Source organism: Oxyura jamaicensis, chromosome 2 (assembly GCF_011077185.1).
Source record: "Oxyura jamaicensis isolate SHBP4307 breed ruddy duck chromosome 2, BPBGC_Ojam_1.0, whole genome shotgun sequence".
NCBI classification, from domain to species: Eukaryota; Metazoa; Chordata; class Aves; order Anseriformes; family Anatidae; genus Oxyura; species Oxyura jamaicensis.
The window spans coordinates 51,778,129-51,805,352 of NC_048894.1; the positions used below are offsets into that span (position 1 = coordinate 51,778,129).

Genomic DNA, 27,224 nt, shown 5'->3' on the forward strand with positions numbered 1-27,224 from the left:
ATATATATACACACACACACACATATACACATAACTTCAGGGAAAAAAAGGAAAAAAGAAAAAAGGTTAAAAAGATGAGTTCTTTAAAGGGCAACAGCATAGTTGATATAGTCAATTTAAACAGTAGAGAAATTAATTGTTTAGCTATCATCAATGTATATTTGAAGATATTTCAAGGAAAAGAGCACTTCGATATAACAGAGAATCCTTGCAAATAAATGCTGTGGATTTTTATTATTTTTTTTTAATTAAGGAGATGAGAAATTTGATCCAGAGTTCATTGAAGACCACAGGAATTATTAATTCTGTCTTACTGAACCCACAGTGAAAAGATTTGGGATGCAATCTTTTCCAAGCAAGTTTTATTTGTTGTTGAATATACTTGCATGCTGTAAGTGGGAGGCATTACCAACAGAGATGGGGCCATTCTTGGCAGTAAAAGGCTTTGATCAGGCTCTTTTTTAGACAGAGTAGTCATAATGAATAAAACTAATGGCTAGCTGTCTCCTGCTTTGGTAAGAAACAAGTCTTTTGAATTGCTATTGCCACTAGCTTTCTGTATACCGAAAAAGCCACATCTTGAAAACAAGATACTACATTAAAAGTGATACAGAACTATAAAAGCCTTCAGATGAGGCCTCCTTAAAAGTTACACGTGACATTTTGGTCTGTGTGTATATGGTAGTCAGTCAATCTCCCTTTGTCCTCCACAGAGTCACGTTATCACTGTTGTATTTAAGGGCAGATGTGCAGCCATACGCTTCTAAAAATGTCCAATGTAAAAGGCAATTTAATATAAAACTCTGAATTCTGATGGTTATGAGCACAGCCAACATCTTCACTTTTAAATACATCTCCCACTTACCACCAAGAGGAACATCTTGATGTTGGGTTTTATCTTTTCTCCACTCAGAGACAACATCTAGGATGGCATTGAAATGAAAGTCCATACGTTTATCAATAGTGGGATCTGTTATCCTTCCACCTTCCTGGATCAAGTCACATTTCTCCCCTAGTTTGTGCATTTTAATGCCAAGCTTAAGAAAAAGACATTTTATTGCTTTTTAAATATGGAAAAACTACAGTGCCTAGCCTGCTCAAAGTTATTAAAGAAAGGTGAATCCCTCAGATTTATGCGATGTCACTTAAAAAAACATCCATGAGTTTAAATAATTAGTCAGATTAACTCAGACTCTCATCCTCCTAGCACTGGAATACCAACAGCCCTTCTATCCCTTAATTGTCAACAAACTGTATTTCCCCACTCTTCCTTCCTTTTCTATATCGTGGATTCTCTGAAACCTCGTCTCCAACTTTCCCATCAAGTCAGGGGCTAGTACAGAGTTTTTGGGTCTGTTATCAATCACGATGAACCAGTTTCCTTCATTTTTACCTTGCCTTATCTTCTTTTTGCCATTAAAAGCAGTTCTTTTCCACAACTTTCTGGTAACTTATGCCCCAACAGTTCCCTGCAAGTCAGGAATCAACAGGATGCATCTCACCAGATACTGCCCATTTCATTAGCAAACAAGCAATGAAAGAAACAATTTTGAATTAAACTTAATATCTTGCTCTGTTTTTCCAACTTGTATCAAATACCCAACAGACCTAAGTCAGAAAATAGACTTTAAGTTCCACAGTCGATCTAGAGAAAATAGCACTAGACCAGCTGTAACTTCTTCCTAGGGCCTCATTAACTTAAACCGCACCCCAATGTTTTTTGCATATCCTCACATATCTCCAGGCTGTTGCTCACCACTGCAGATCAAGATAGAGCTGAACTTTGAATCAAAGATGCCATCAAAGACCAGATGGGGATGGGCACCCAACGTGTATTCAGAAGTCATCGCTCCTCACCTCGTAACTAAAATGTGACTTAAAACCAAAACATACATTGTTGTTCTCCGTGACACCGTAGAGCACTACACTGTTAGAACAACATGGGCTGGATTTGCGTGCCTTCCTGAACAAATTCCAAGCTCAAGTTCCACTTGGGGAAATCCTGCTTCCTGTCCAATCAAACTGCATTGCATTTGCAACAGTAGCTATTAAACATGTTAAGCGTTATTTGTGCAGAATCAAACTAGAAATACAGAGGCCAAGCAAAGCCAAGTCTACCATGGACACATGTATTACATAACACTCAGCAATAGCTTCCCACACTAAAGCCCTTCTCAGCTCCAAGGCTTAGACTGTATTAGAATCAGCAGGCTGCCAGGGGCCTTTTTACATTTTTATCTCCAGAAATGAGCAGAAACGTGGTTTCTTCTGGTTCTGAAACTGAAGCCACCCTAGCTAGCTTTACATAATGTGCCTGAGATCGTTCCACAGCCCTTGTCTGTCCCCAGCTGTTACCAAAGATATGATAGCAACGTGGAGTTTACTTAAAATGCAGAACAGTGTTTTAATCATGTCATGAAAAAGGACTCCCACCCTTACCCACCCACCCACGCCTGGCTTTTAACAACACTTTTGCACTAACGATAATGCATGACCACTGTAAGGAACCCACTTGCTCACACATTAGTGCCATTGGGTTGTTGACACATCCGTTGACAATTTGTGCACCTCTTCCAACGGTGACTCCTGTGAACGTCTTATCATCCCACACTCGGCCGCCAATTCTGTCTTTAGCTTCTAAGACAATGACCTGTGACAGAATGCGGTTCAGGAAATTGTAAGGCATGATTATAATAAACATCCTTGTTCAACTCCAGAGCAAAGGGGAAAACAAAGCAAAACCAGACAAGCAAACAAAAAACAACCCATCGATGCTAACAATATTAATGCTATTTTTGTTTCTTGATATAGCTCATTTATGTATTTAAATTTTAACTTATAGGTTATTCTTTAGGATATATACACATATAAAATAACTGATACTTTAAGAAACAACCCTAGTTAAAAAAATAAAATAAAAAAGTTAAAGACATATTCAGAAAAATCTCAAAACTGGGGTTCAAGGAGTGCTAGAGACATTTATATACAAATATGCAACTACATTATCTCCTTAGGATCCCTATAAACCTTTTGGAGAAGTTTATTCCTGTGGTATTCCGAGAATACCCTATTGTCATATTTCTATCATTTACACATACTTTCTTCAGCATCCACCACTTATCATAGTCAGACACAGGATACTGGACTGGATGGATATTTTGTCTGACGGAATATATTTATTATTATTTACTTTTATTGTCTTTTTATCTTTAGATAAGTCTTTTTTTTTTTATTATTAGAGAAACTCCATCTCTCCAGAACAGCAGAAAGCCATAGGAAAAAAATAAAAAGAATGTAAAAAAAATAATTACAATATATTTCATATATTTAAAAAAATGTCCTGCCAGTTGATAATTACATATTTTACTGCAGGAGAGCTTTCCACAGGACTTGATGAACAATAAGGCTGCACTGCAATTTGCTCTTCAACAATTAATGAATGAGATAATGGTGCAATAGGATCTGGGGTTTCACTTAAAAAAAAAAAAAAAATGAAAGTAATTTGCTCATTCATTTCCTTAAGCATCAGTCCTGCAAACACTTCACATGCAAAGAGTCCCACAGATTTTCATAAGAACACTCTGATGTGTAAAGTTATGTCAACATGTCAATATTGTGGGATCACACTGGTAATGACAAATGGGAGGGAAAAGGGAAATGCACATGGTTTGCTTATTTTGAATAAAAAACCAAATAGGTACATTAAATTGCACAAAGGAGAGAAAACGTCCTTTCCTTTAAACATCCATCATCTACAGTTCCATTATTTGGACATGAATATTCGTGTCTCCCCTATCCTCTCAACCCAAGTCTGTACAAAATATTCAGCACTTGCATTGCTGGATTTTAGATAAAGGTAAATGCTGTCTTTAACACTCAGTAAACCCCCAGATTTTACAAACTAATTAGAACACCCTATACTTAGATGTTTGTAACAAGAACGTTATTATTATTCTATGTATAGAACATTTTCAAAGCAGAAGTCTGATTTTTTCAAGTAATGTACTCTAAAGTTTCTTACCTTAATTCCAAAGTTGTGCAGTTGTCGGGCTGCTGCTAATCCTGCTGCACCAGCCCCAACAATAATGACAGATTTCTAAAAAATAGTAAAATATTTAAATCAATATAAATAGTCAGAGCTAAAATAGAAGTGAACATTGCACACAATTCTTGCTAAGTTTTAAATACCCACAGATTTCAGAATTGTAAGTGGTCTTGTCCTCTAATGTAATCAGAAATCACTTTTAGAAACGATATTGCATTTAATATACAGAAAAGGCCAACCGTAGCTTTGAAAAAAGTTAATATTTTTAGGCACTTTAAATTCAGATGTCTCAATTTCTTTTACCAGAACAGCTGAAGTTATCAGGCAACTAACACACTTTGTAACAATTTCAATCACAAATTGGGTTGACCAATAAAAACTATTTTATAAATTGCAAACACATAGAAATACACTTTCCTTATGTAAATCAGCTTACTATTTCTAGGAGGTATTCCATTACAGAAGACATTAATTCTCTAAGTTTCTGTGTGCTGTCATGCAGATTGCTACTCCTAAGTATGTACCCTTTAATCATAGCTCTTGCAACCAGAGAAGGAAATTCCTATTGTATTCTATGGAATATAATGTGGAAGCTGTGGTGTACTACAGTGTTAAGCCACAAGAAGAACTGAGGCATATTGAATGTTTTTCCCACAGTTCCCACCCATCCAAAAAGCTCAAATCCACAGGACTGGACTTCAGAGATGTCAGCGTGAATACAAACCTTGCTGGCAGACTCCAGTGTCTGTAGTTTCCATAAACACTGAAGGCAGATGAGGAAGGACCATGTTAAAAACATGCAATATGTTTGCTTTTAGATGCAATTCTGACTTAAATGACAGATAATGAGGAAAAATGAAAAGAAAAAAAAACTCGTACCATGTAGTTTTATAGCATTAATAACACAGGGATTTTTACAGCTACTTACATTGTGGTATTCTTTAGGAAGAAGATACTGGTCAGGACTGACTGATAAAATCCCTGTATTAATTAGTCCTTTCCTTGTCATAAAATAAAGTATCCTCTCCATTTCCTGTACACAGCGAATACGCACAAGCCCCCGAACAATGATATGATGGATACATTTTTGAGGGGTAAGAGCCTCCTGTAAAGGAAAAACAAAAGAGAAACAAAAAAGGAAATGTTGACAGTCAAATATATTCAATATTTTCACATTTGCAGCATATTTAAACTGTAGACCAGATGTTAAAGGTTAATCATGAATCACAGAGGTTTCTGAGAGCATTTTCAAAGCAAGTTTTGTGGAAGTTTCTTTCTAGCCAGCTGTACAGACAAAGGTACCAATTTATCTCTTCCAACTTTCCTAGAAATAAAAAGCTAGACTGACATAGAATAAAAGCATGAGTCTAAAAGAGACTCTTGCCGACTCTACAGTATGCTCCATTAGTATAGCAGTGGCCTTGAAATCCATCACACACTGCAAAATGAATCTACCTGGTGGCAGTGGTCAGTGGCATTCCAGTAAAATCCACACCAAAGTAGCATTCCAAAAAAAAAAAAAAAAATCACTATCCAGATGCTTTATATTAATCGAGATATCAGTATCTGAAAGCTTCAGTATGTGAAATTCTATCTGGCTCCTGAGTTCATTTATATTGAATATGACAGAGGCAACTCCACTGAAGGTAGCATTGTAGAGCTGACGTAAACGAACAGACAATCAGGCCCCTGTCCAACGTTCGTACAAAAAAAATCATAAAGCACCTCCAGAACACTGTTTAGAAATGTCCAAGCATCCCTTTAAAAGCTAAAGGCTGGGCAGACTCAAAAGTTTTAATGCTTATAAAACTTTTGTGTGTGCTGCAAAATAAGCTCCTAGGCATTAAAACTGAAGGGAAAAATTATTAAAGAAAAAAAAAAAAAAAAAAAAAAAAGGATGTATCTAAGAAGAGAGTCCAATCCCTTTGCTCTCTTCCCCTCAAAATCTCCACATCCTATAGCAGTAGCTATTATTTGTAAGCAAACAAATTAACTTTTAGCGTGTCTTACCTTGCAGTTCGTGTACCACAGAGCCAAAATCAGGTTTCTCAAGGCCAAATACATGGTTGGGTCTCGTGAATATTCTGGGAACTCATAGAGCTCATCCAGTTCCATGACATCTGGCCTCACACAAAGTGCTTTCCCACATTCATTGGGCTGGTAAAAAGGCTGGAAATATTTGTTCATTCCTGCAACTGAATAAAGACACATGGAGAAAAAAAAAAAAAAAAAAGAAAAAAAGAGTCATATTCCATTGTATCTTTTTATCCTTTTCCCTTTACGAGCTTCCATTGACCTCACACAGATAAACAAGCAGTGAAGCATCCCAACCTCTAGCCACTTTTGGAATGATTTCATTCATATTGCTCTTCCCTCTTGCCCTCCAGGCTGTGTGGTGCTAATTATTGTCTGGTACCTGATGTGTCTTGGACCTGTCAGAGCTTACGTTTTGCTAGAAACACTGTGTGTGCCCTCAGATGCCATGACAGGTCCAACACTGAACAGGATCTGAAATCAAGTCCAAGGTCTAGCACTGCTATACCCCTCCACCACTTTCATCTTCAGCCCCCAACACTCCCCAGAGTGAAGAGTAACTACAAGTAATCATCCTCCACGTGCAGTAATGGTAGCTCTGCGTAATGAAGTTGGTTTTCTGTTTGTTAAGCAGATAAGCAACTGTTCAATACACGAGTGGATTTATTTTCAGCACCTAAGGATAGCAAAGCCTGCTAGGATGACACAGAAACTGAACTTTCCTCAAAGCACTCCCTCTGAACTAGTGTTGAGGTATATCAGTATGGATGAGAATGGGAATCCTGCATTACCTTTTTCCATAGTGGACCTATTTTGCAGGTCATCACACCCAGGCTATCAGTCTCAGAGCTGTTATTAGCAAAAAAGTTAACCTAAGCTGAATCCAAGTGCCTTAAGAACTCCAATCCTTTTTTCCAAACCCCAAAGGTCACCACTATCCAAACTAGCAGAATCACGTTTTGTTTTTATAAATCTTTGTTTCCTTAAGAAAGCAAATGATCACTAAGTACCCACATTAATTTCGCATCTCTATTAAAAAATAACAGGTAGCAATCCAAAAGCCTATGAGGTCTGTGATTACACCTTAAATAAATGCCATGAGAAATGTATTACCTTTATCTTACACACTAATAAATTACAGCAAAGAAGTACAGAGGCAGTCACACGGAGAGGGTGTATTAGTGCAGAGAACAGAACCGGTACTTCTGAGTCAGGAGCACTGTGTGCCTTATAAACTCAGCTATAAAACAAAATTCATCACACCTATTTAAGCAACAGAGCCCTGCAGACGGCTCTTACCAGTCAAATTAGGCACGCTCTTTAGGTGCTCTAACTTCACAAGGTTGGATTCACCAGGTAAACGATTAGTGCTGGTACAGGATGGACTCATGCCCACGCAGTCTGGATAATATGCAGCTAGAAAGGGAGCTGCCACACTGTCTTTCAGCAAAGGAGGGAGTATGAGCATGGAGTACCACCAATGGTCTGAAACTTCAGCCACTCTCTGGCCAAGCGGAGAAGTGAAGGAAAGAGGGGAGAAGAGAACACGTCAGTACTTTGAAAACGTTGGAAAATGAACCAATTCCCCCCTCCCTCCAAAACTGAGACCAAAAAGCACTAGAAGTACCAATCTCAGAATTGCAAGTCAAAAAGACATTTTCTCTCCCTCTTTCCCCTTCCTCAGCCTGACACAGAAAACCTGCAGTTTTAACACCTTCCTCAGAAACAGAGCTGAAACTTCACAGACTCCACACCCATGTGGAAAGCAAACAGATGAGACATACCATGACAATAATCTATGCCTAATCAGGCCCTTGATAAAACATTTACCGTTGCTTATGCATTCAGAAATCTGAACTTCAAAAAGTCTAAACTGTTCAATTTTATTTAGATTCTGCTATCCCCATCCAAGACCTTCTAAAACCCTAACAAATGCTAACAATTCAGCTGTGTTTTACAAAGCAAACATGCATTAAGGAAACAAAACCACCAAGCTCCTACAAGAGTGAACAATAATCTTGAACAGGTGTCCTGAGATAGAGGTACCTCAGAGACGCTTGCCAACGATAGCTTATTGAACATCAGGTCACACTCAATTTGAAATGTGGGGTTACACGATCATAAAGCCATTGCAACACCAACATACATCAGGTTTTGTATTGTGGGCATTAGGAGAGAGAAAACGTGATTTGGTGTTCTTTAGCAGCTTTCAAAAAAGAGGAGACTAGTCTGACTAAAGACAGAAACCACCTGGAAGACAGGGAAATTTGGGGATGGGGATTTTTGTTTGAAAGCTGGCAACTGAATGCTGTTGTTTTGCCTGATCAAAAGAGAGGATTAGGAGCAAACTCTGAATCACTGAGCACAACCCAAAGGCACCAAGAACCACCTGAAATCTAACTGGTAGCGAGGGAAGAGAGGAAAAAGATGAGAAAGTAGAAAGCCCGAGGCTCTGTTGCAAATAGTGTCTGACAGTTTCCTGAGCAAAATGCATAAATGCTACTACAATTGGCCAAAGGACCAAGAAAAGGAAAGACACATGCCATGCTTTAGGGTTGTTTTTATATTCTAGAACAAATGAGGAGGAACAACCACTACTCACCAAGTCCTCAGGCATGGAACACTGGTCTGAGCCCTCCGTCTGAAAGAAAAGTCAATTGAATCAGAGCTATTCTTAGGCCGTACAACAGAAATTAAATATAAAACAAAGCAATTTGGCTATGGCATAGTTCCTTCAACTTAAAAAACAAACCAAAGAATTCATTAGTGTTAGCTTTCTGTAGCACAGGTATTTATATTAGTAAAAATAAATACTACAGAAGTGCATAGTTAAAAACACAACATACCATAAAACCAAAACACCCTAGAAAATTGTTAAATTAAATAGTCTCTAATGACCAAACGTCAAGATACAGGTCTTATTCCATGACATGGAGTGGAACGCTGAAACAAAAAAATTGGGGGGGTGGGGGGAATTTTAGAGAGAAATTCTGAGAAGATTCCACATTTTTCAGGGAGAAAATCTTCCTGTCTAGTCTATAAAAATAAAATTATCTCATTGATTTTAAGAATATCACAAAGTTCCAAGATGAAACGCCAATCCTTTAATGTGGTCAGTGTTTTCATGTTATGTTTTTAGCTATAACGATTCTATGGCACTATAAGGACTCTCAAATTTCAGGAGTTACCTAGCCAAAGCTGAATGTTCTCCATTTAAAGCCCCATGACAAACTTGCTAAAAATCAATAAAAGCTCACTGAGCTTTTAAAATGTTTTCCTCAATAGGAAAGTATGACCAAACAAAACCAAAATAAATAAAATTAAATTATAATAATAATAAAAGCACATTGTGATGTATGTCTATTTTGTACATGCTGATAATCTTTTAGTAGCTTTAGAATGAGTGATTTTACAGTTGACTGCAGACAGAAAGTATTTCAGATGCTTCTTTCTTGATATTTCCTCTCAGGAAACAAAAAAAAAAGCCAAACAGCTTGTAGGCTTTTAAGCCATGCAGCTCTCCAGGCCATCGGACACTTGTTTTGAAATTAGAAACATTAAGCAGCAAAATAAGAAGTAATTTATGTCTGCAAACAAGAAAAATGTATTTGTTAGTTTCAGAATGAGCAGAAGTCTTCTATGCTACCTTGGTGGAATTGTTTAGTTTCATACCACATCTGTATGTTTTTGCTATCTGTGGTGTCAGCTGGATTTCCTTTGTCAGCTGACGCCATTTACCACATTCTGGCTTCGTGCACTGCACCTACAAGTCGAAAAACAAACATGTTTTTACTCGTTACTGACTGATTACAGATAAGGTTAATGAAGCATAACTAACTGATCAGAAAGAAGGTAGGCATGAGGAAATTAAGTACAATTGTTAAATTCATTCTCCTGTAATGCTCAGGACATCAGTAAGACATCAGTAAGGTATACATAAATCTTGGGTCAGTCTCCTGTAGGACTGTATTTCACTACAGAACCTAACTCCAAATTTGATTCAACACCCAGTTACGCTACTGTCTTCAGTGGGCTTTGCAAGTGTTGCTGCAAAAACACATCATTCGCTACTTCAAAAATAATAATAATATTTTTTTAAAAACCTTCCTTCAATTCCCATCTCTCCTTCTCTTCTCCCTTTACCAGGGAAATTACCTTGAGCTTTTCCCAAGCTGTCTAGTACTAGAAAGCCCATCTGAAAACTCAGCTGACCTGCTGCTTGATCATACAATATCACAAAGTCTTTCAGAGCAAGAAATGAGAAGATAGGAAAGAAGGGGGCAGGGGGAGCTCATTTAAACATCAGAACAAAACTGCATACCTTCTCAGACTACCATCACATTGAAATATACCCTCTTACGTAAATCACTCTGTCTTACCCAGTAAGGAAGCTGTTGATCAGCCATGAAGGCTTTTGGACTGGGCTCGCTTTTACCATTACTCGTCCAAATCCTTTTCCAGGCAGTATATTTCTCATAACCATCTTTATGGCTAAGAAGAAAGTGAAAATAAAATAGCAAGCAGTCAGAAAACTGAATGATCTATTTCATTTTAAGCAACGGTGGTTATTCTAAAATATTTTATATAAGGACAGAGAAATAAGGCTGCAGAGTTGTATATTTTCCTATTAAATACAGAGGAAGTCATGGCTCTTATGATAGCAATAAAGAGCATCCTGACCGCTATGTCCTCTTGATAATGAACAGACTTCCTGGAATCTAAAGTCTGGACTGAGTTACAGGTACTGCTGAGCACACAAGTACCCAAGAGCCTCAGCAGAGATGGACTCAACTCCCACGCAAATGGAAAGGAGCTTGGAGCCTGAAGTGCTCTCTGAGCCTGACCAGAGACTCCAGTCACTGAACTGCAAGTGCGAAAGCTACTCACAGGTTTTGGTCTTATGTAGAGGCAAGTTCTCCTGAATTCACACTGTAGAGTGAATCTGCTAACTAAGAGAAAATAGACGTACTTAAAACTATTCTCATCTTTTAAAATTCTCTGCTGTCATTTTAAAAGGGAGGAAAGGTTCAGAATAACTGTACTCACAAAACATCTTGCATAAAATAACTGGTTTTGTTCCTGCTACATATTTATGTAGATGATTAGTCCATACAACACCTGCAGTTTTACCACCAATAGCTAAGCGTAACTTCAAATCAAGCAAGCACAAAGGACAAGACTTTGTGTTATACATATTAGGTTTCAGCACTTGTATCATCCGTCAAAATTTAATAAGAATTGAAGAGGCACAACCTTAATTGGCAAGTCTACCTTCGGTAATAGTGGTCAAAGCATTCGTTGCAGAAGTGTTCCCCACAGGAAAGATGATACCATCTAGATGTATAACCATTTTTAGCACATCTGTAAAGCAAGAGACATAGAAATAGCTTTATAAAACATTTCAGAAAAAAATCTATTGACAGTAGCACATTCTAGAATAGAATGTGAGTAGCACATTCTAGAATAGACTGAGAACAATATATTCAGGCCAGGCCAGGCCATTATGTTCCATTCATGAAGGCTGACTTGCACAAGGCACTACAGCCACACTAATAACAATAACGAGAAGATCATTTCAATTGTCTCAGGCATTTCCAGTTTCCAAACTAAGCAGCACCAGATGCAAAGGAGGCAAAGCATACACAATATGCAGTTTTATAGTTGGTCTGGCTTCCAGCAACTTCCCTCTAACAATGGTCCACTGAGCCTTTCTTTAGTACCCTTTAAGCAGATGGTTCCTGGACACGAAATACAGTTGCTTTTACAGTACTTACTGCAACACATAAAGCGTTTTCCAAATGTCCCTCTCTGTGGGAACTTACCCTTCTTTTACCTTTTTTCATTTCATTCTGGTATCAGTGCAGGGGTGGGAGGAAGTCACTTCAATGATTATTTTTCTTGTATGGGTAATCAATCAATTCATAAGTCATTACAACATCTAGTCCCCAGAACAGCTGACAGAACTATACATGCAAATCTGAATGCAAAACAGATGTTGCCTGTTTTTTAACGTGACCAAGTCGGTGACAATTTTAACCCAGCGAGAGAAAATCCTGAGGAAACCGTTATACATTCTGGGCATTTTTATTCCTTATATACTCTTGGAAAAAAAAATATCCATTAGCAAAGATTATATTCATTATGCAAAGCAACCACTCTTCACTTAGAAAACTCTCATTAAACTCAATGAAATGGTTCAAGACAAATTCATAAGGTAAAAACCAGTGGCCTAAGCTACTAACTGAAATAGCTAGAAATGAAATGATATCATGTCAAATAAATAACATCAAAAGCACATCTGCTAAGGGAAAAATGTATATCTACCACAACATTAAAATAACACTTCAGAAAACATGACTATGCAAAAACTGGTGTCCCCTAAATAAAAAATAAATCACCAACACAGATTTCTCAGGTGTTTCTCAGGTGTCTGGATTATTTTATATCACTCAAGAATAAATAAAACAAGGAAAGTTTGTCCCAGTTAACTAGGGAGGGGATGATGCCATGTAATTAGTCTGCCTACTGCATAGTGAGATCTAATATCTTTCTTATTGCAGATACTAAATGCATGGTACTGACAAGATGCAGCTCGAGGGTAAGAATGCAAAAGGACTAGCCAAAAGTCATGAAAAACTTGAAAACAAAGAGTTCAAATAAGCCTGATTGTCTTCCAAGACCTAAAACATGACGCTGAGACTCTCACCTCAGACTGCAAAACATTCCAACAAATTTCTGCTTTTGTCAGTTTCTGCAGTAAATGATGGTTTCATTTTCCATCTCGAAAGCACGTTTAGCTTCCTCGGGTTACCCTTGTATGCTCTCAGTTTCACAGAAGCAAGGCGTGTTCCAGAAGACACCCTTAATAACACCAGTAAGCTTATTCTAAGCTAAAGACACGCTGTATCAGATTTAGCAACTTGCGCAGGAGAAATGTATCCACAAAAGGATAGCTGTGACACTGTCCTGGCATCTTAAGTCTCACATTACTACCATTCAATTCTCTCTGTACATTTAGAAACGAAAGGATTTTTCAGAATGCAGTTAAAATTCCAAATTTCAACTGCAACTTTAGAGAAGTCTATGAAAAATCAAATTAAAAAGGAACAAACCTTTCAGCTGCACTGGCAAAGCAAACAGGACATGTTGCAGTGCATCCAGCTTTTTCACACTTCCTATATTTCTTCTCTGACGCATCATCATCATCATCTGCTGCCTCAGCCGCTTTCTTCTTCACCTAATAAAGAATAGCTGAAATCTGACCAGAAATGACACGATTGTGTTTTACACACGGCGGTATTCAGATAGTTTTGCAGGTTGTGGCATAGCATCGAATGTTTTAAATGAAACAAACAAAACTTTCTGAATCCATTGTGAAATAGCTGCAGCATGAAACAGCTGTCAAAGTAGGTCAGTTTTTCTACCCCCCCCCCCCCCAAAAAAAAAAAGAGTAAGGATGGAAATATCATTTAAAGCTAAAAATGTCTTGCCCTAGCTTAACAGATGCCATTGAAGAAATTATAAGCAAAGCTTCCAGCTTAAATCATATTTTAAGCTCCATCACATGCTAATGAGTAAGGCCTCGGGCGTTGGTTCTATTTCTCCTTCAGAAAAGTCTCTTTTTCATATACTTATTGATATTAATTAGTGGCAATCTTATCTGCACATCAAATAAAATATTAGGGCCATGGTGGGGGGGGGATGACTCCAGATACAAAGCTGTATACCATATGCCTCTTCTAGGCCTCAAAGGTACTGTGTATTTTGTTGTTTTAGGTCTCAGTCTCGATTGGCAGACAGCTTTGTTTGGCTGCACAGAAAACTCTAATTGTATTTTTAACACATCACGAATTTACAAGTTACATTGAGCATTCCTCTTTTCAGAATACTCTTCGTAAAGAAGAAGCTTTGACTATTTCTTCACAGAGTTAACAAATTCTCCTTCCCCCTGGATAAATACTCGAAGTACTAGATGATCCACAGTGAAGCACTCTTTCTTTATAAATATCAACAGGAAGAAAATAAAAAAGTACCAAACCATGTGGTTTTAAATTGTTATAAATACCTGTCTTCCAGAACTCCTCAGAGGAAGGTTGTCCGGAGACTGGTCTGAAGAACATGTCTTTTTCTTTGTTCGTACCCTTCCAGTTGACATTGTACTATTAGACCTGGGGAAGGAAAAAAAAGAAAAAAAAAAAAAAAACAGTTAAGGAAAAATAAAAATTAAATTGATTAAATTTGCAGAGCTGTTTAATCACCTGGACAGTACAGCCACTCTTAGAACGCTACTTTAGTCAGAGTTACCTAGATAAAAATCTGTTTAGCTTGGCTATCAATTCAGGGGAGAAAGGAGAATGAGGCACTATGAGGAAAGGAAAAACAATCTTATTTTAAACTAAATTCAAAGTTAAGATTAGATCCTGGAGTACATCCTGACAGGCTATTCCAGATCAGCATACCCTGGATTTCAATAATCTGATTTGTGTTTGCATTACGCCAAGATCTGGACTGGAATTGGGGCTGGCAAAGTGAATAGACATCAGTCCATAATGCAAGCTTTGAAATACCAGTCTTCACCGTGCTCTTCCTACTAACTACTGATTTATTGGTAGCAAGAGATTTGCACTGCAAAGCACTTTTCCAAACAGCGTGCTCAAGAGACATTTAATGCCAAGTGAAATACCATTTCCAAATCTCTCCTGTCTCACACCCTCCCATAAAAATACATCAGAACACAAAGCCTAAACAGCTGCATTTGCATTGCAATTTTAGGCAACCGGAATATTGCAAACAGTTATAAACATACTTAGTATTAAACATACTTTGGGAGAAAAAAGAAGTTCAACACCACAAGATAGATCTACACTTGTCTTTAACTACATTGGTGGGAACAAGAAGAAGTTCATCATGCAAGCTGGAAAGCATGTAATGTGAGAAAGCATGCCACAGAGATATGAAAGCACATTTAAAATGGTATTATCAAAGGCGTTCTTTTTGCTGGGGATAAAATGAGGAGAGCCTGGAGGAAGAATTAAATCTAAGTGCACTCCACCACTCAGAAAGGAAATGGAAATAAAACCCTTGTACTACAGCACTGAGTTATGAAGGTTATCTTGTTGTAGTAGGGATCAGTTTGCCTTTTTTTTTTTTTTTCTTTTTTTTTTAATAATATTTCTGGAATTTCTCAATTCTCCCTGTTGTTCCAGGCTGCATCCTCCTTGTTCAAGCCAACAGCAAGGGATGTGCTAGCAGTAGCTTCATTCACAAATTCTGCCAGAAGTAAAGGTAGCAGGAGGAGGGAACGGGCATCTTTACAAAGTTTAAAATGAAGCTGACATAAACCAAGTAAGTTGCTGCTTTATTCTGCCCTCAAGAGAGAGGGAACTGATTTGGGTGCGGAAGGGAAAATTCACACAGTATTCACATATGTGAGAAGAGAAATGAGTTCAGACAAGCCAATACAGAAATTATTTTTTTTTTCCTATATATATATATATATAAAAAATCAACTATAATTAATTAGGGAAAAAAAAAAAGGCAATGTTTACTACCCCAAAAAGCCACCAGTGTTCCACCACAGCTTCCCCCACTGCACGGAGGTGGATGAGGATGGAAGAAGAGACAGGAAAGCCAACCGCTGGCATTTACGTGACATTTCCCAAAGCACCGCATGAAGCCCCAGGAAATGGTGCCTGTTCTCCACCGGGGGCTGTCCCTCTGAGTCAGGGGCACAGCAGTATCGCTTTCTATCACCTTGGTGTATCCTGCTGGCCGCTGACACTAGCTAACCTTCCCTAAATACTGTTGCCCTTAGGGCCGAGGCTCTGTCCTCCCCACTGGCCCTGGCTGGTCTCCAGGTGGTCGCAGGAGAGGTGTGAGCATCCCAGGAAGCAAACCAGTGCTGTTTCCTTGCATTTGTGAGGGTGGGAGGGGGAAAGAGAGAGAGAAACGAGGCAGTTATGGCTCACTAAGAAGTTCTCTGAGGATGCTGAAGGCTCAGGCAGGCCTCCGGTTTGGCAGGGCGGAGGCCGGCGGTACAGGAGCCTTAATATGTTTGTGCTGTCAGTGCTGCCCGGGGATGAGGAGGTGGGCAGGAGGCGACCGGCTAGCTGCAGGAAGGCCATTGTTCCCAGCTGCGTGTCACCTTGTCCCCAGTTCCCCTCCACAAACCCCACTGGCCTCACCCCACAGCCCCTGGTGCTTTGGAGAGGGAGCAAAGCTTGGGGGGGCTCTGAGCCCTATGAGCGGCGTCTTGCTGGCTCTGCGCCCTATAGACATGGTCTTACTGGCTCTGAACCCTGTAAGCGTGGTCTTACTGGCTGTGTGCCCTATAAGCGTGGTCTTACCGGCCGAGGAAATCCCCCCCGTGACGGGGGAGAGGGGGACACACGGCGTGTCCCTGGCGGTAACATTTCACCCAGCCTGGCCTGTAAGGGAAAGCCCCCCCGGGGCTCCGCGGGGAGTTGACAGCAAGTTTGGCTCGGGGAAAAATTAAAAAAAAATAATAAATAAATAAAGGGAAGAGAAATAAATTAAATAAAAGAGAGGAAGCGAGAGGGGAACGGGAGCGAGGGGCCGCGCACACCTTCACACAACTCGGGGCGCCGGCCCCGGCCCCAGCCCCAGCCCCACGCCGGGGGTGGCCGCCCCCGCCCGCAGCCCGGCCCCGCGGTGACAGCGGCCCCGGCACGGGGCTGGGAGCGTCCCCGCCCGGCGCTCACCTCAGGGGCCGGAGACCGCATCCACGCGTGTCCGCGCCGCCTCCTGCTACAGCTGCGGCGAGAGGGAAGGGGGAGAGGGAGGGATGGAGGGGGGCAGCGAGGTGAGGCGGGGGCCGCGCTGCACCTGCCCCGCTGCCTGAGGGAGAGGGGGGCACTCACTCACCGCCGCGGCCGTCCCCAGCGCCATCCTCCTCCTCCTCCTCAGCCCGCCTCCTGCTGCCGCCGCTTCCGCTCAACACAGCGAGGGGGAGGCGCCAGCACGGCCCGGCCCGGCTCGGTACGGCTCGGCTCCGCCACAGCCACCCGGCCCCAGGCGCCTTCGCCCCCAAGCCGGGCTGCGGAGTCGCCAGGTAGACGTGTGTGAGGAGCGGCCCCTCCATTTGGGACGGGAAGGGTGGGGCTGGAGACCGGGGGGGGGGGGGGGGGGGGGTGGGGGGTTGGCCCCGCGGGCAGCACGGCGCTCCAGCAGAACAGAGCCGGGCTTGTGCGTGGTGCTGGCTGAGCGGGGTTTCTCTCCCTGTCCCCACAGCCGCTGGAAATGGACGGCCCTGCTGGCGTGCCCGCCGAGCTGCAAGGCCCCCAGGCCCAGAAGGACAGGGTGCTGACGGCGCAGGAGTGGCTGCACAAGTGGGAAACGGGGACGGCCGCCTTCCACAAGGAGCACGGGCACCCGTACGGCACCTCTGCCCTCCGTCTGGAGGAACGGGGAGGGGGGCTCGTCCAGCAGCCTCCCCGAAACCTGTAGAGTTTGTGTGGGGAAACGTAATGAAACAGGCACTGCTTGAGCATTAGAACAGCTATGTGACCCCCATTCGTTAAAAAATGGCAGTGAAAAAAAAAAAAAAAAAAAAAAAAAAAAAAGGTGGGGGGACATCATTCCATTTAGAACTGTTCCTCCTTAAATCACGTTTTAAACCTTAAAGTTTAGGCAACCTGACTAAAAGTCTTAAATTTTCTGATGCAAAGGCTCTGCGTTGCTGTTCGTAAGTTACGAAACCGGGGCCTAAAGCAACGCCCGGGCAATTACTGTGCCCTGGAAGACAGGGGCCTGAGGGAGAAAACCCAATTATACCGTCTTGTAACTAATAAAACTTACTTCTGAGACATGTATAATGATTGATCCAGAGGCTTAGTCATCGTTCTGTTTAAGCTGCCTGTTGCGGCCCTCTTAGAAGTGGGTAAGTTGGATTTGTTTACCTGAGAAGATGAGCAAACAGAAACCAGGACAAATCTGCTCAACAGAAATGAAGTTCACTTTCCGAGAAAATGGAAGGTGAACGTTCGTAGCTCTTGTTTTTACTTCTAGTAGCATTTCTAGCTATGGCTGTGTATTCCATGGTGGAGTTTGCATGTTACGTTGTAGCGCTTGGCTCTTCCTGAGCCAGCACAAAGTGAAAAATGTCTGTTCTTCTGCAGGCTGCTAGGGAAGTACCTGGACGTGCTCTTAAGCGGCAGGAGTGGACTGAGGATACTTTTTCCACTTTGTGGTAAAGCAGTAGACATGAAAAGGTATGAAACAGCACAGGTTATAACCGCGAAAATCTCAGTGATGTGGGGAGGGAGAGGGGGAATTCCCAGCCCTACAACAGCCGAAGGAAGCGTGCCGGATCTCCGCTGGCGGCAGACTGGAGGCTTGCTCCGTTTCATTTGCTGGCGCTTGGTTTAGTGGCGTAAATGGGATGGACGAGGACTAACCTGAACGTCCTTCTGACCGCCCTGAGTTCAGCCTGGGGAATGCCAGGTTTGTGATGGACAGAGTGGCTGAAGCTGTGCCCTAATGGCTACTTCATTTTTTGGCAATGCCAGCTTAAATGGCCCACAGTGAGCCTGGCTGTGCCAGAGCACGTGCTCCTGGGACCATGTGGCATGTCACACCTGGGAAATTAGGTGATTTGGGCTAAATACAACTTTTACATTTATTTATGTTACTTTCACTAGTTGTTGGCTGGGTTATAATTTATTATTAGGGGCTGCGTAAGCCTGTACTGATCCTTGGGGGTAAGGGACACGAGCCAAACCCACCCCAACTGATCTGCACCCCCTAGTTAGCCCTAGTGACCACAGCTGGTCATGGTGATGGCTTCCTAAGCTGACCACAGGCCCCGAGGCGTGCCGCTGCCTCAGTGAGGACCCACACCATGAAACCTTGTCTCGCTGAGCACCACTGCTGGGGCGGTCTTCCTTTTCGCTGCGTTTATAGAAAGTAATGATTAAGCAATTAAATCTAAATAAAGCCAGTGAGTCCCCATCAGCTGCCTGCTGAGGGGTGTTACCTTAAACTCTGATCAAGTGGGGGTGGTGTTCAATAACGTGAAAACTCCAGAAAGAGGAGACACACCAGTGCATCCTAGAACCACGTTTGAGTGAGCATTTCTCTAGCAAATACATATTGAGGTGCACATACAGTAATGGCCTGAGCTGTGGGCCTCAGTAAACCTGGGACCTCTCTGCTGCATGCAGGCTGGCCGACTTGGGACACAGCATCGTCGGCGTGGACATCAGCGAGCAAGCGCTGAAGGAGTTTTTTGCAGATCAGAGTCTGTCTTATTGCGAGGAGCCAGTCCCAGGGATTGCAGGAGCAAAAAAGTTGCAGGTATGTTTCCTGTGTTGCCAAATGATCTGGTGTGGTTAGCCACGCAATGCAGGCATAACTGAGCAAACAAGTCCTTCAGCTTTTATGCCACTGTCTTACTTGTAATTGTTCATTTCTCCTGATGAGGTCTGAAAGGAAACACTGGGCTGTAGCTTTGGACTGAGAAGTTCTTATTTTAAGCTTCTTACTTTGGCCTTCTTTTCACATGACTTTGAAAGGCCTAAATATGAAGTTTAGAGGATAGTGTATTTCAAAACCGGACAGTCACATGCCTTGATAGATCAGAACCCCTACGGAAGGAATTAGAATTTGGTTTAAAAAAAAAAAATCAGTTTTTCTTCATGACACCTAAGTGTACATTTAAAGATGTAGTTAGCTGATGAATATTGTTTTTCTTGCTTTTCATCCTAGAGTACCTCTGGAAACATCTGTCTGTACTGCTGCAGCATTTATGATTTGTCAAGGTAGGAGTCCACAGTGCGTTCTACAATTTTCTATAACCAGCCATGTATTCATACTGTCAAATTATTTTATCTGAACCAGCTTCTCTCAAGAAAACTCTTATTAACTTGTGTGAGAAATGTGAATAGCCAATATCCAACAAAAAATTGCACCTGTTGTTGACCATTAGGCAAAGGCAACTAAATATCTTTAAATGGGCTTGTCTAAGCTGTCATTTAAAAGTTATGGGAAACCACGTTTGCTTTTGCAGTAAAAGCAAATTATGTTCAATATTATTGATGGATTCTACAAGGCAAAATCCTAGCACAATCCCTTACTCAGAGTGGCTTAGTGAAAGTAAAGAGAATATACCAGAGGTGTCACCTTGGACAGCTTTTCCCGTAACTGAGTACTAAATATATTTTTCCCCAAAACTACTTGATTAACATATTAATGAGTAAGCTGTACCCATTGGTTATGTGCCCCATATTTTACTTAACATACTTTTCTCAGTGGGCTTAAAGTACTTAACATCACCCCAGTTTATGTCCCTTTTAAAATATTGTCAAACAGTAACTGCAAGTGCCTTTACAAACATGGCTCAACTTAATATCTTCTGAAGGATTTTAGTGCTAAAATGTCCTTATTTCTTATTCATTCTTTATCAGTTACAAGACAATGGAAAATGCAAAATATTTCAGCACAGTCCACAGTACTGTCTCCTGAAAAATATTTCAGCCCACTGTTCTCTGTGGCCTCAAAGTCACTTCTCAGATCTTGGGGTGGCTTTGCAACAGCCTTTCTGCTCAGCTGTCAGCTGGTGGGGAATTTTGCAGAGATTACACAGAGTTGTACAGAGACTCTCTCCAGCCTCTGGCATAGAAGACTGTGCCTTGGACAGTAACACATCTGCTTTATTTATTTGTCTCCAGAAGGCATTCATAATAGGCGTGTGTAAGTCTGTCCTGAAACGTCCCCAGACCTGCACCAGTGCTGGGGTAGCTGGAGTTTGGAGACCATGCAAGAAAGTGATGCTTCTGGTTTTGAAATGTGTCTTGAAGGAAGCTGAAGATGCCCAATGTCCTCTACTGTAGTTCCTTCCTCTTGTGTTTCTTACTCTGACACAATTTACCCTAGAGTTTAAGGTTTTGGTGAGGTTATGTGTGTTCACACAAACAGCTGTCAGTAACAGTTTGTTCCCTGGCTGTTCAATAAGGAGGAGGAGCTAAACTCTTGATCTTTATGTGGATGGGCTTTTCAGAGAGTCAACATATACAGGAATAATAGATCATTTAGGACACAAGAACACAGTGCTTGCTTAATGATCCCCTTTGTATTCACTGCTGGAGACCAAAGTCCTCCAGAGTATAGAGTGCTGCTAAGACTTGCTGTTGCAGCTGTTTGGTTCAGAGTGTGTATATAAGGAGTCTTGCAAAAATGAACACCTTGGAACAGATGGGCACTATATGAAAGTGACCTTGTAGATACCGCCTGGTTCCCTCCTCACCTTTCCCCTGTGATGTAGCTTCTTGCTGTGTTGAGTCCTGTAAGCCCCTCTAGCTGCGAGTTGACAAGCTGCCCAGGGACTGCTCGAGCTTCTCATCTGCAGTTTTTGAAAATTTTGGTTCTAAGTTTAGTAGCAGGTAGCGTGGTAAAATCTGTAACTTCCATCATATTGTGGTGGAATAGTACTATGAAGTAAACCAAAAATAGGTAATTAGTGAAAACTTCAGTTGATATTAATGGGCCCAGTAGATAGGTTTGTCACTGACAAAACAAATTGGCAGGTGCATGTTCTGGATGCGTGGTTCTGTGCTGGGTGCTGCTCTGACAAAAGTACAGACCTCGTTCCCTACTGCAGTCAGCAGATACCTGTGACTACAAAAATGCACACAGTTCTAGTTTCTGTGTACAGACCATTTGATTAATTACCCAGTAATTATGGAAATTAAACTTATTTCTTTCTTGCCGAGGCTGGCCTGCAAACAAACCCTTTGATCTCCTTGCCTAGCATTCATTAAGGGAAAACTCAGACGTGCTTGTGACCTTTGTCAGAATGAGACATTTCAAAGGCTCTTGCTGGTTAAAGAGTAACAGGAATTACTGCTTTTTGTGGGAACTCTGGGAAGTGTGTTAAACAGTTATATTACACAATCATCTTACGTCCTAATACAATTATAGCTACCAGACTATAAATAAAAATTGCTTTAACCGAAACTACTGACACATGCAGGGATAGCAATTCACAACGTTATTACCTAAAAGAAGTGGGATTTCTCTGGATATGTGAATTTCTGCTTTAGACGTTAATTTTTATTAATCGTAGTGGTATCTTAACTGCCATCTCTCATGCTGCATATCTTATAAACTTATAGCAGGAGATAAAGTGAGGCTAAAGACTGGGTACTGGTACGGTGAAAGACCTATCTAAGAGGAGTGCTTCCTAATACCTTAGTTTCATCCGTATGAAATCGGGATGAAAGAAAGCTGTGCACCTTTTTCTTCCATTTCCTCATGGCTTGGTTCTCCTCAGAAGCAAATGGGATGTACAGGCAGGCAGGGAGCACCCAGACATTCGGCTCGGGAGCTCCTGGGACCTGGGCAGCCAGGAGACCAGCAGCAGGGAAAGGCTGCAGCATGAGGCTGCCCCGTGGCCTGCGATGTCTGTACTCCCTGCTGAAATCCATGGGGAGTAAAGTACCTGAAATGCCTGCATGGAGCCACTGCCACCATTCCAGTTAGACCAGGTAGGAGCTGGAAAGAAAAAAGAGGTGCAAAAAAACTGCAGGGGTTTTCCTGAGGTCGTGCAGCAGACTCGTCTATGCAGAGAGAACAGCCTGCAAGCATCAGAAAGTCATGTTTGTCACCTGCCCTCTCATCCCCACTGCCTGTTTCGCTGTCTCTTTAAAACCCTCCTTTCTTATAAGACACTTTATTTAAATTAGATGCTTGGTCTTGGCAAGCTTTAAGAGGAGTCAGGAATCTGCAGTGTTATCATGTCTCAACGCAGCAGAGCGGGAAGTACAGGCTCAGCTTCTAGGTTAGACGCCAGAAACTCAGCGATGCCGTTGCAAAGAAATGAGCAGCAGGGCAGGGAGAAGTGAAGAAAGAGGTGATGCAATTGGACTCAGACACTCTCCCAGTAGGCAGAAAGGTATTGTAGACTACTTTTTTTTTTTTTTTTCCTCAGTAAGTAAATGTATTTCAGACTTCCTTCAAAATTATGCAATTTACTTTATTATTACTTTACTCTCTAATTTCCTGGTTTAATAATTACCAGAAACAAGGCTTTTCCTGCCCATAAACATCCTCATCTCTAGTGTCACCCTGGCTGCTCTTAACACCCATTAATAAAGGCATTTTCCAATAGTCTTGGCTACTTGCAGGCTTTAGGTAGTCAGTGAAGCCATCTGCCAGAACATTCAGGAGCAAAAATAACATCTGTGACAGCATTAGACTGAGGCAAGTAACACAGTATCTTACCTTTTCTAAGATTAAACAAATTGCAAACTGAAGCTAACTGTCCTGGGCATGTGGCTGGGGACTGGGCTGTTTAAAATTACTGGGTGTGCTGCGTTCAGTAATCCTAAAGCAGTGAGGTGCCTTCCTTACCCTGCGTTTGAAATCATGTGTGGGTTCCAGAAGGAAGCCGTGAGTTAACGATGTCCCAAATGTATGTTGGTGCTGCCTCAGGGGTCACGGCAGGTTGTGACTGCCAAAAACACCAGACTTGTATCCCAAAAGTGTTTAAAAAGCATTTCTTACACCTGCCTTGTCTCAGCACACCCTAGCACTGGGGAAAAGCTGAGCAATTCCAGCACCTCGTGCTATCTCTCGTGGCAGGACCACGTACCAGAGGGCTTCGTGCAACCCAGTTCATAATGTTCTGGGTTGTGAAAAGGCTGGATCCTAACAACAAATCAGGTCTGCACAGCCAGCTGGAGACTACTGCCGATTGCTCAGAAATATCTGAATAAGGATGAAGGTACCTTATCGGTATTTTTAAGTCTTTTTCCTCATCTTTCTATAGTGCGATTGTTGGCAAGTTTGATGGGGTTTGGGACAGAGGAGCTCTAGTGGCTGTGAATCCATGCGACAGACAACGGTTAGTAAATTTGCTTGGCGGTTCTTCTGTTCTCTAATGTATCCAGTGACGCAATTTTGTTACCTTCTGCCACCTGTGGACAAGCCCTCTTTCATTGAACAGAGTAACTTAAACAAGCTTTTCTCTGCCGTAAGCATCAGCTGCAGCTGCAGAGCGCTGTGCTCTAGATTTGTGAGCTTCCTTCAGGAAGCTGCCCTGCCTCTTGGTGGGAAAATATGTGGTTTGTTGCAACCCAGCAGAAGCAGAGTTGCAAGTCTCATCTGAATGTTATTATTTCCTTTTCACCCCATCTGCTTCTCTTCCCTGTCTTCATCTTCCCCTCGCTTCTCTTTGATTTTTCATTCCTGCCTACAGCCAACCCAAATGTAGTTTGACCCTGCTCCCAGGATTTTTGAATTAGATAAGTAATCTTGTGAATTCAAATAATTTCATAAATCAGTGCTGTGTTCTGTACTGCGTTCTAGACTGTGGTGGATGAATATGGTGCTTTGTCTGTTAGTTTTGAGGTGAATATGGGAAATAAATTCTTTTTTATGAAAGTGTCCAGAAACCCTTATTTAAGATGTTTCATGAATTTCATGCTCATATATCTCTGCTGGGTTTCTGTGCAGGTCAGTTCGACTTGTCTCCACACAGGAGTACATGTTACCTTCTTTGGTGAATATTTTGAATGCTATGCTTAAGTGTTTGTGCAGTTCCAAAATAGTAAAGTATAACTATCTCCTTTTAGCTATGCCAGTTTGATGATCTCCCTAATGGAGAAAAATTCTTCTTATCTACTCGTGACTGTTTTATACGATCCAAACAAACACAAAGGTGAGAACTTTGCACTGTTCATGTTTTGGTTTTGCATTAATACGAATTGTGTAAAGATGTGTTAGATAGATATTAGCTGGGGAAGATCCCCCGTCTTTTTTAACAAACATAGCTTTGTTAGCCAGTCATGCCAGTATGGCTGCGTGTTAAAAACTGTAGATGTTGAACAAGCTTGACACTAAATTTGCTTTTCTCTTAGCATGTTTCTCTCAAACATGCTGAGGAGAAGTGAAGGACAGGCATGATCTAATGAACTAGATGGGTCCCTTCTGCCCCAAGCTGTTCTATGATTCTGTGATATACTAACCACAAAATGAAACTGGAAAAGTGAATGCTCAGCGTTACTCTGTCTGTCCTGTCTGGCCTAGGGACCTTGGGGCACTCCTAAGAACATCGACCCTGTTAGACCTTTGGTCTGTTTGCCCAATATTTGCAACCTAATGCATTGCCCATCTTGTGCCTTTCCTCCAACCACTACCATGGTCTGCATATGCCTGGAAGAGGTGAAATTCTGTACAGCCATGAAGTATTTTTCCTTATTATAACTTTTATTACATGCCAGACTTTTTATTTTATTTTATTATTATAATTACAAATTCAAAAAAAAAAAAAAAAGATTTCTTGCTGCTTTTGATCTCTTCAGCATAATTAGCCTTCAGAGAGTAGGTCTTGTTATCATTAGCCACAACAATTTAATTCACTGCTCTCCCTCTTACTATTCAGCTTTTAGCTTTAATTATGGCATTTCACTATAAAGGGATTATTGGCCCAATTCGCACATGGCAGTGAGAGTGGTCGTATCCATGGCATGTTTGTGACCTTCCCTCTTCTGACAACGTGGCTGCCTTGGCTGCAGCCTGGAGGTACTGCACCAGCAGCAGCACCTGAAGCTGGCAGGGGGTCCACCAAGGTGCCTCCAGTTCTCCTACGTGGTGTTTCTGGTTCCTGCAGGTGGTGCTGCACACAGGGGCCTGACGGGGGCCGGGTGCTGGGGCTGGCTCTGGCTCTCCTGTTGTAGTACAAAAGTTTGTCTCTTCTCTGATTAGCTTCACTGTTTCCTTTCCAGGCCCACCGTTCTATGTTCCTGAATCTGAAGTTAAAAGCTTGTTTGGTAAGTAATGTTTCAGCTCACCCTGAGGATGATTTCCAAAACACAAAAATGGGTTTGTGTGCTTCTATCTCTGCAGCAAGTGACCATGTGTTTGCTACTTAGATAAGAGAAGGAGTCATGGAAAAATAATGAGGGAAATAAAAATCACATTGCCATAGGGTTTTTGCTGTTAATGCAAATTCCCACCTTTTCAAAAGATATGAGGAAAACCCAAGGGGCTGTTGCTGTATCTTTTCTCTCCTTGGCTTCTTTTTACTCCCCCAGGATTCAGACTGCACACTGTGGTCTCATAGCTTTCTCCTATTTGACAATTTCATCTTTTTCTGCACCTCATCACCATTTACCCTGCTTTTAATGCATGGCCTTTGCATATTAGTTCTAAAGCTTCTGCTGTTTTTTTGTAGCCAAAGAAGAAAAGTCAAATGTCATGCTGTAGAAATGCTAGATGTGCAACTCAAATCCATTAACGTGTGTGTGTATATATATACATATATATATATCAGAATTGTGTCAGGAAATTTTCAGTATTGCTCCTGATATGCTTTCCTATTGCACTTCTTTTAAACTTACATCTTTATGAGACCTCTGCGGTGTCCATACGCAGTGAGTCATTGGCAAAGACAGTTTTGTTCTGGTGCAAAAGAGACCAATACGTTTTCCTCAGTGCAGTTGTGTCACAGTTAGGGACATCTGTACATAAGATTTTGTCTTCTGACAGTTTGCTTTCTTCAGTGACTTACCATTCAGTAATTTGTCACTCTTTCCTCCTTTTCAGGCAACCACTGTGAAATTAAGCTTCTCGAAAAAGTCAGTGACTTCTCAGATAGACACAGGCAATGGGGACTAGACTATTTTCTGGAGGTTCTGTATATACTAAAGTTTGTAGCTTGATTAAAATCCATTAAAACATCTTACCTCCTATCGAGCTTTTATTTTCATCTCACTTTTTAAAATGAGACATGTTTTGGGACACTCTTAAAGCAGGCTTCAGTGTACAGAAAAATGTCTGTGGGACAACTTCATTTTGATTTTGCTTTCAAAGCCAGCTCTACTAGATAACTGACTTCACTGCTTTAAGATGTGCATAGCTCTTCTTAAACTTAATGCACAACAAGCATTTTTTGAGTGTTTCTTTTGTATCATTTCAAATAGGATTAAAAAATAAATAAATGAGGTCCCTTCTCTGCAGCTGCCAGTAGCTGCTGCCTGTGTGTAGCTCTGCAGGTCCTCCTCGGAGGCTCGTGGCCCTGGAGTAATGGCAGCTGCTGTTCAAATGCCGCTCGCCTTGCCACCAGCAAGGGCAGCTGGGCAAGAGAGGCGGGAAGCTGGCACGGCTTGCTGCTCTCTGTCCCCGTTAT

The 27,224-nt window shown here is 41.5% G+C and overlaps 2 protein-coding genes and 1 long non-coding RNA gene across 8 annotated transcripts in view; 1 reads left to right on the forward strand and 2 right to left on the reverse strand.

The window, feature by feature from the left end:
* KDM1B (lysine demethylase 1B) overlaps window positions 1–17,037 on the reverse strand; it is a 29,767-nt gene extending 12,730 nt beyond the window's left edge. The window contains exons 1-14 of one of the 2 annotated variants that reach the window (XM_035316995.1): window positions 16,964–17,037; window positions 16,801–16,852; window positions 14,145–14,247; window positions 13,192–13,316; window positions 11,351–11,440; window positions 10,459–10,570; window positions 9,726–9,842; window positions 8,682–8,720; window positions 7,379–7,583; window positions 6,056–6,240; window positions 4,974–5,150; window positions 4,022–4,096; window positions 2,513–2,650; window positions 866–1,037 (exon numbers count right to left, since the gene is read on the reverse strand). In XM_035316995.1, the coding sequence (XP_035172886.1) occupies window positions 866–1,037; window positions 2,513–2,650; window positions 4,022–4,096; window positions 4,974–5,150; window positions 6,056–6,240; window positions 7,379–7,583; window positions 8,682–8,720; window positions 9,726–9,842; window positions 10,459–10,570; window positions 11,351–11,440; window positions 13,192–13,316; window positions 14,145–14,234 (1,525 nt within the window). In that variant the 5' untranslated portion in view covers window positions 14,235–14,247; window positions 16,801–16,852; window positions 16,964–17,037. The remainder of the gene's footprint in view (window positions 1–865; window positions 1,038–2,512; window positions 2,651–4,021; window positions 4,097–4,973; window positions 5,151–6,055; window positions 6,241–7,378; window positions 7,584–8,681; window positions 8,721–9,725; window positions 9,843–10,458; window positions 10,571–11,350; window positions 11,441–13,191; window positions 13,317–14,144; window positions 14,248–16,800; window positions 16,853–16,963) is intronic. The other variant, XM_035316996.1, reaches the window with a different exon arrangement.
* TPMT (thiopurine S-methyltransferase) lies at window positions 16,933–26,785 on the forward strand. Of its 5 annotated transcripts, none has more exons than XM_035316998.1 (9): window positions 16,933–17,067; window positions 17,330–17,472; window positions 18,217–18,309; window positions 19,261–19,393; window positions 19,805–19,857; window positions 23,865–23,939; window positions 24,670–24,755; window positions 25,822–25,866; window positions 26,642–26,757. In XM_035316998.1, the coding sequence occupies exons 2-9, from the start codon at window positions 17,339–17,341 to the stop codon at window positions 26,755–26,757; spliced, it is 735 nt and encodes a 244-aa protein (XP_035172889.1). In that variant the 5' UTR covers window positions 16,933–17,067; window positions 17,330–17,338. The 5 variants fall into 5 exon arrangements, with proteins under 5 accessions (XP_035172889.1, XP_035172892.1, XP_035172890.1 ...); XM_035316999.1 differs by lacking the exon at window positions 16,933–17,067 and adding an exon at window positions 17,072–17,077; XM_035317001.1 differs by lacking the exon at window positions 23,865–23,939 and having other exon boundaries at window positions 26,642–26,785.
* LOC118161533 lies at window positions 24,745–25,490 on the reverse strand. The gene is made up of 3 exons (XR_004748075.1): window positions 25,231–25,490; window positions 25,101–25,105; window positions 24,745–24,867 (listed from the first exon to the last, which is right to left on the reverse strand). It is a non-coding gene; the product is annotated as an uncharacterized LOC118161533 (long non-coding RNA).
* Window positions 26,786–27,224: the final 439 nt, after the last annotated feature.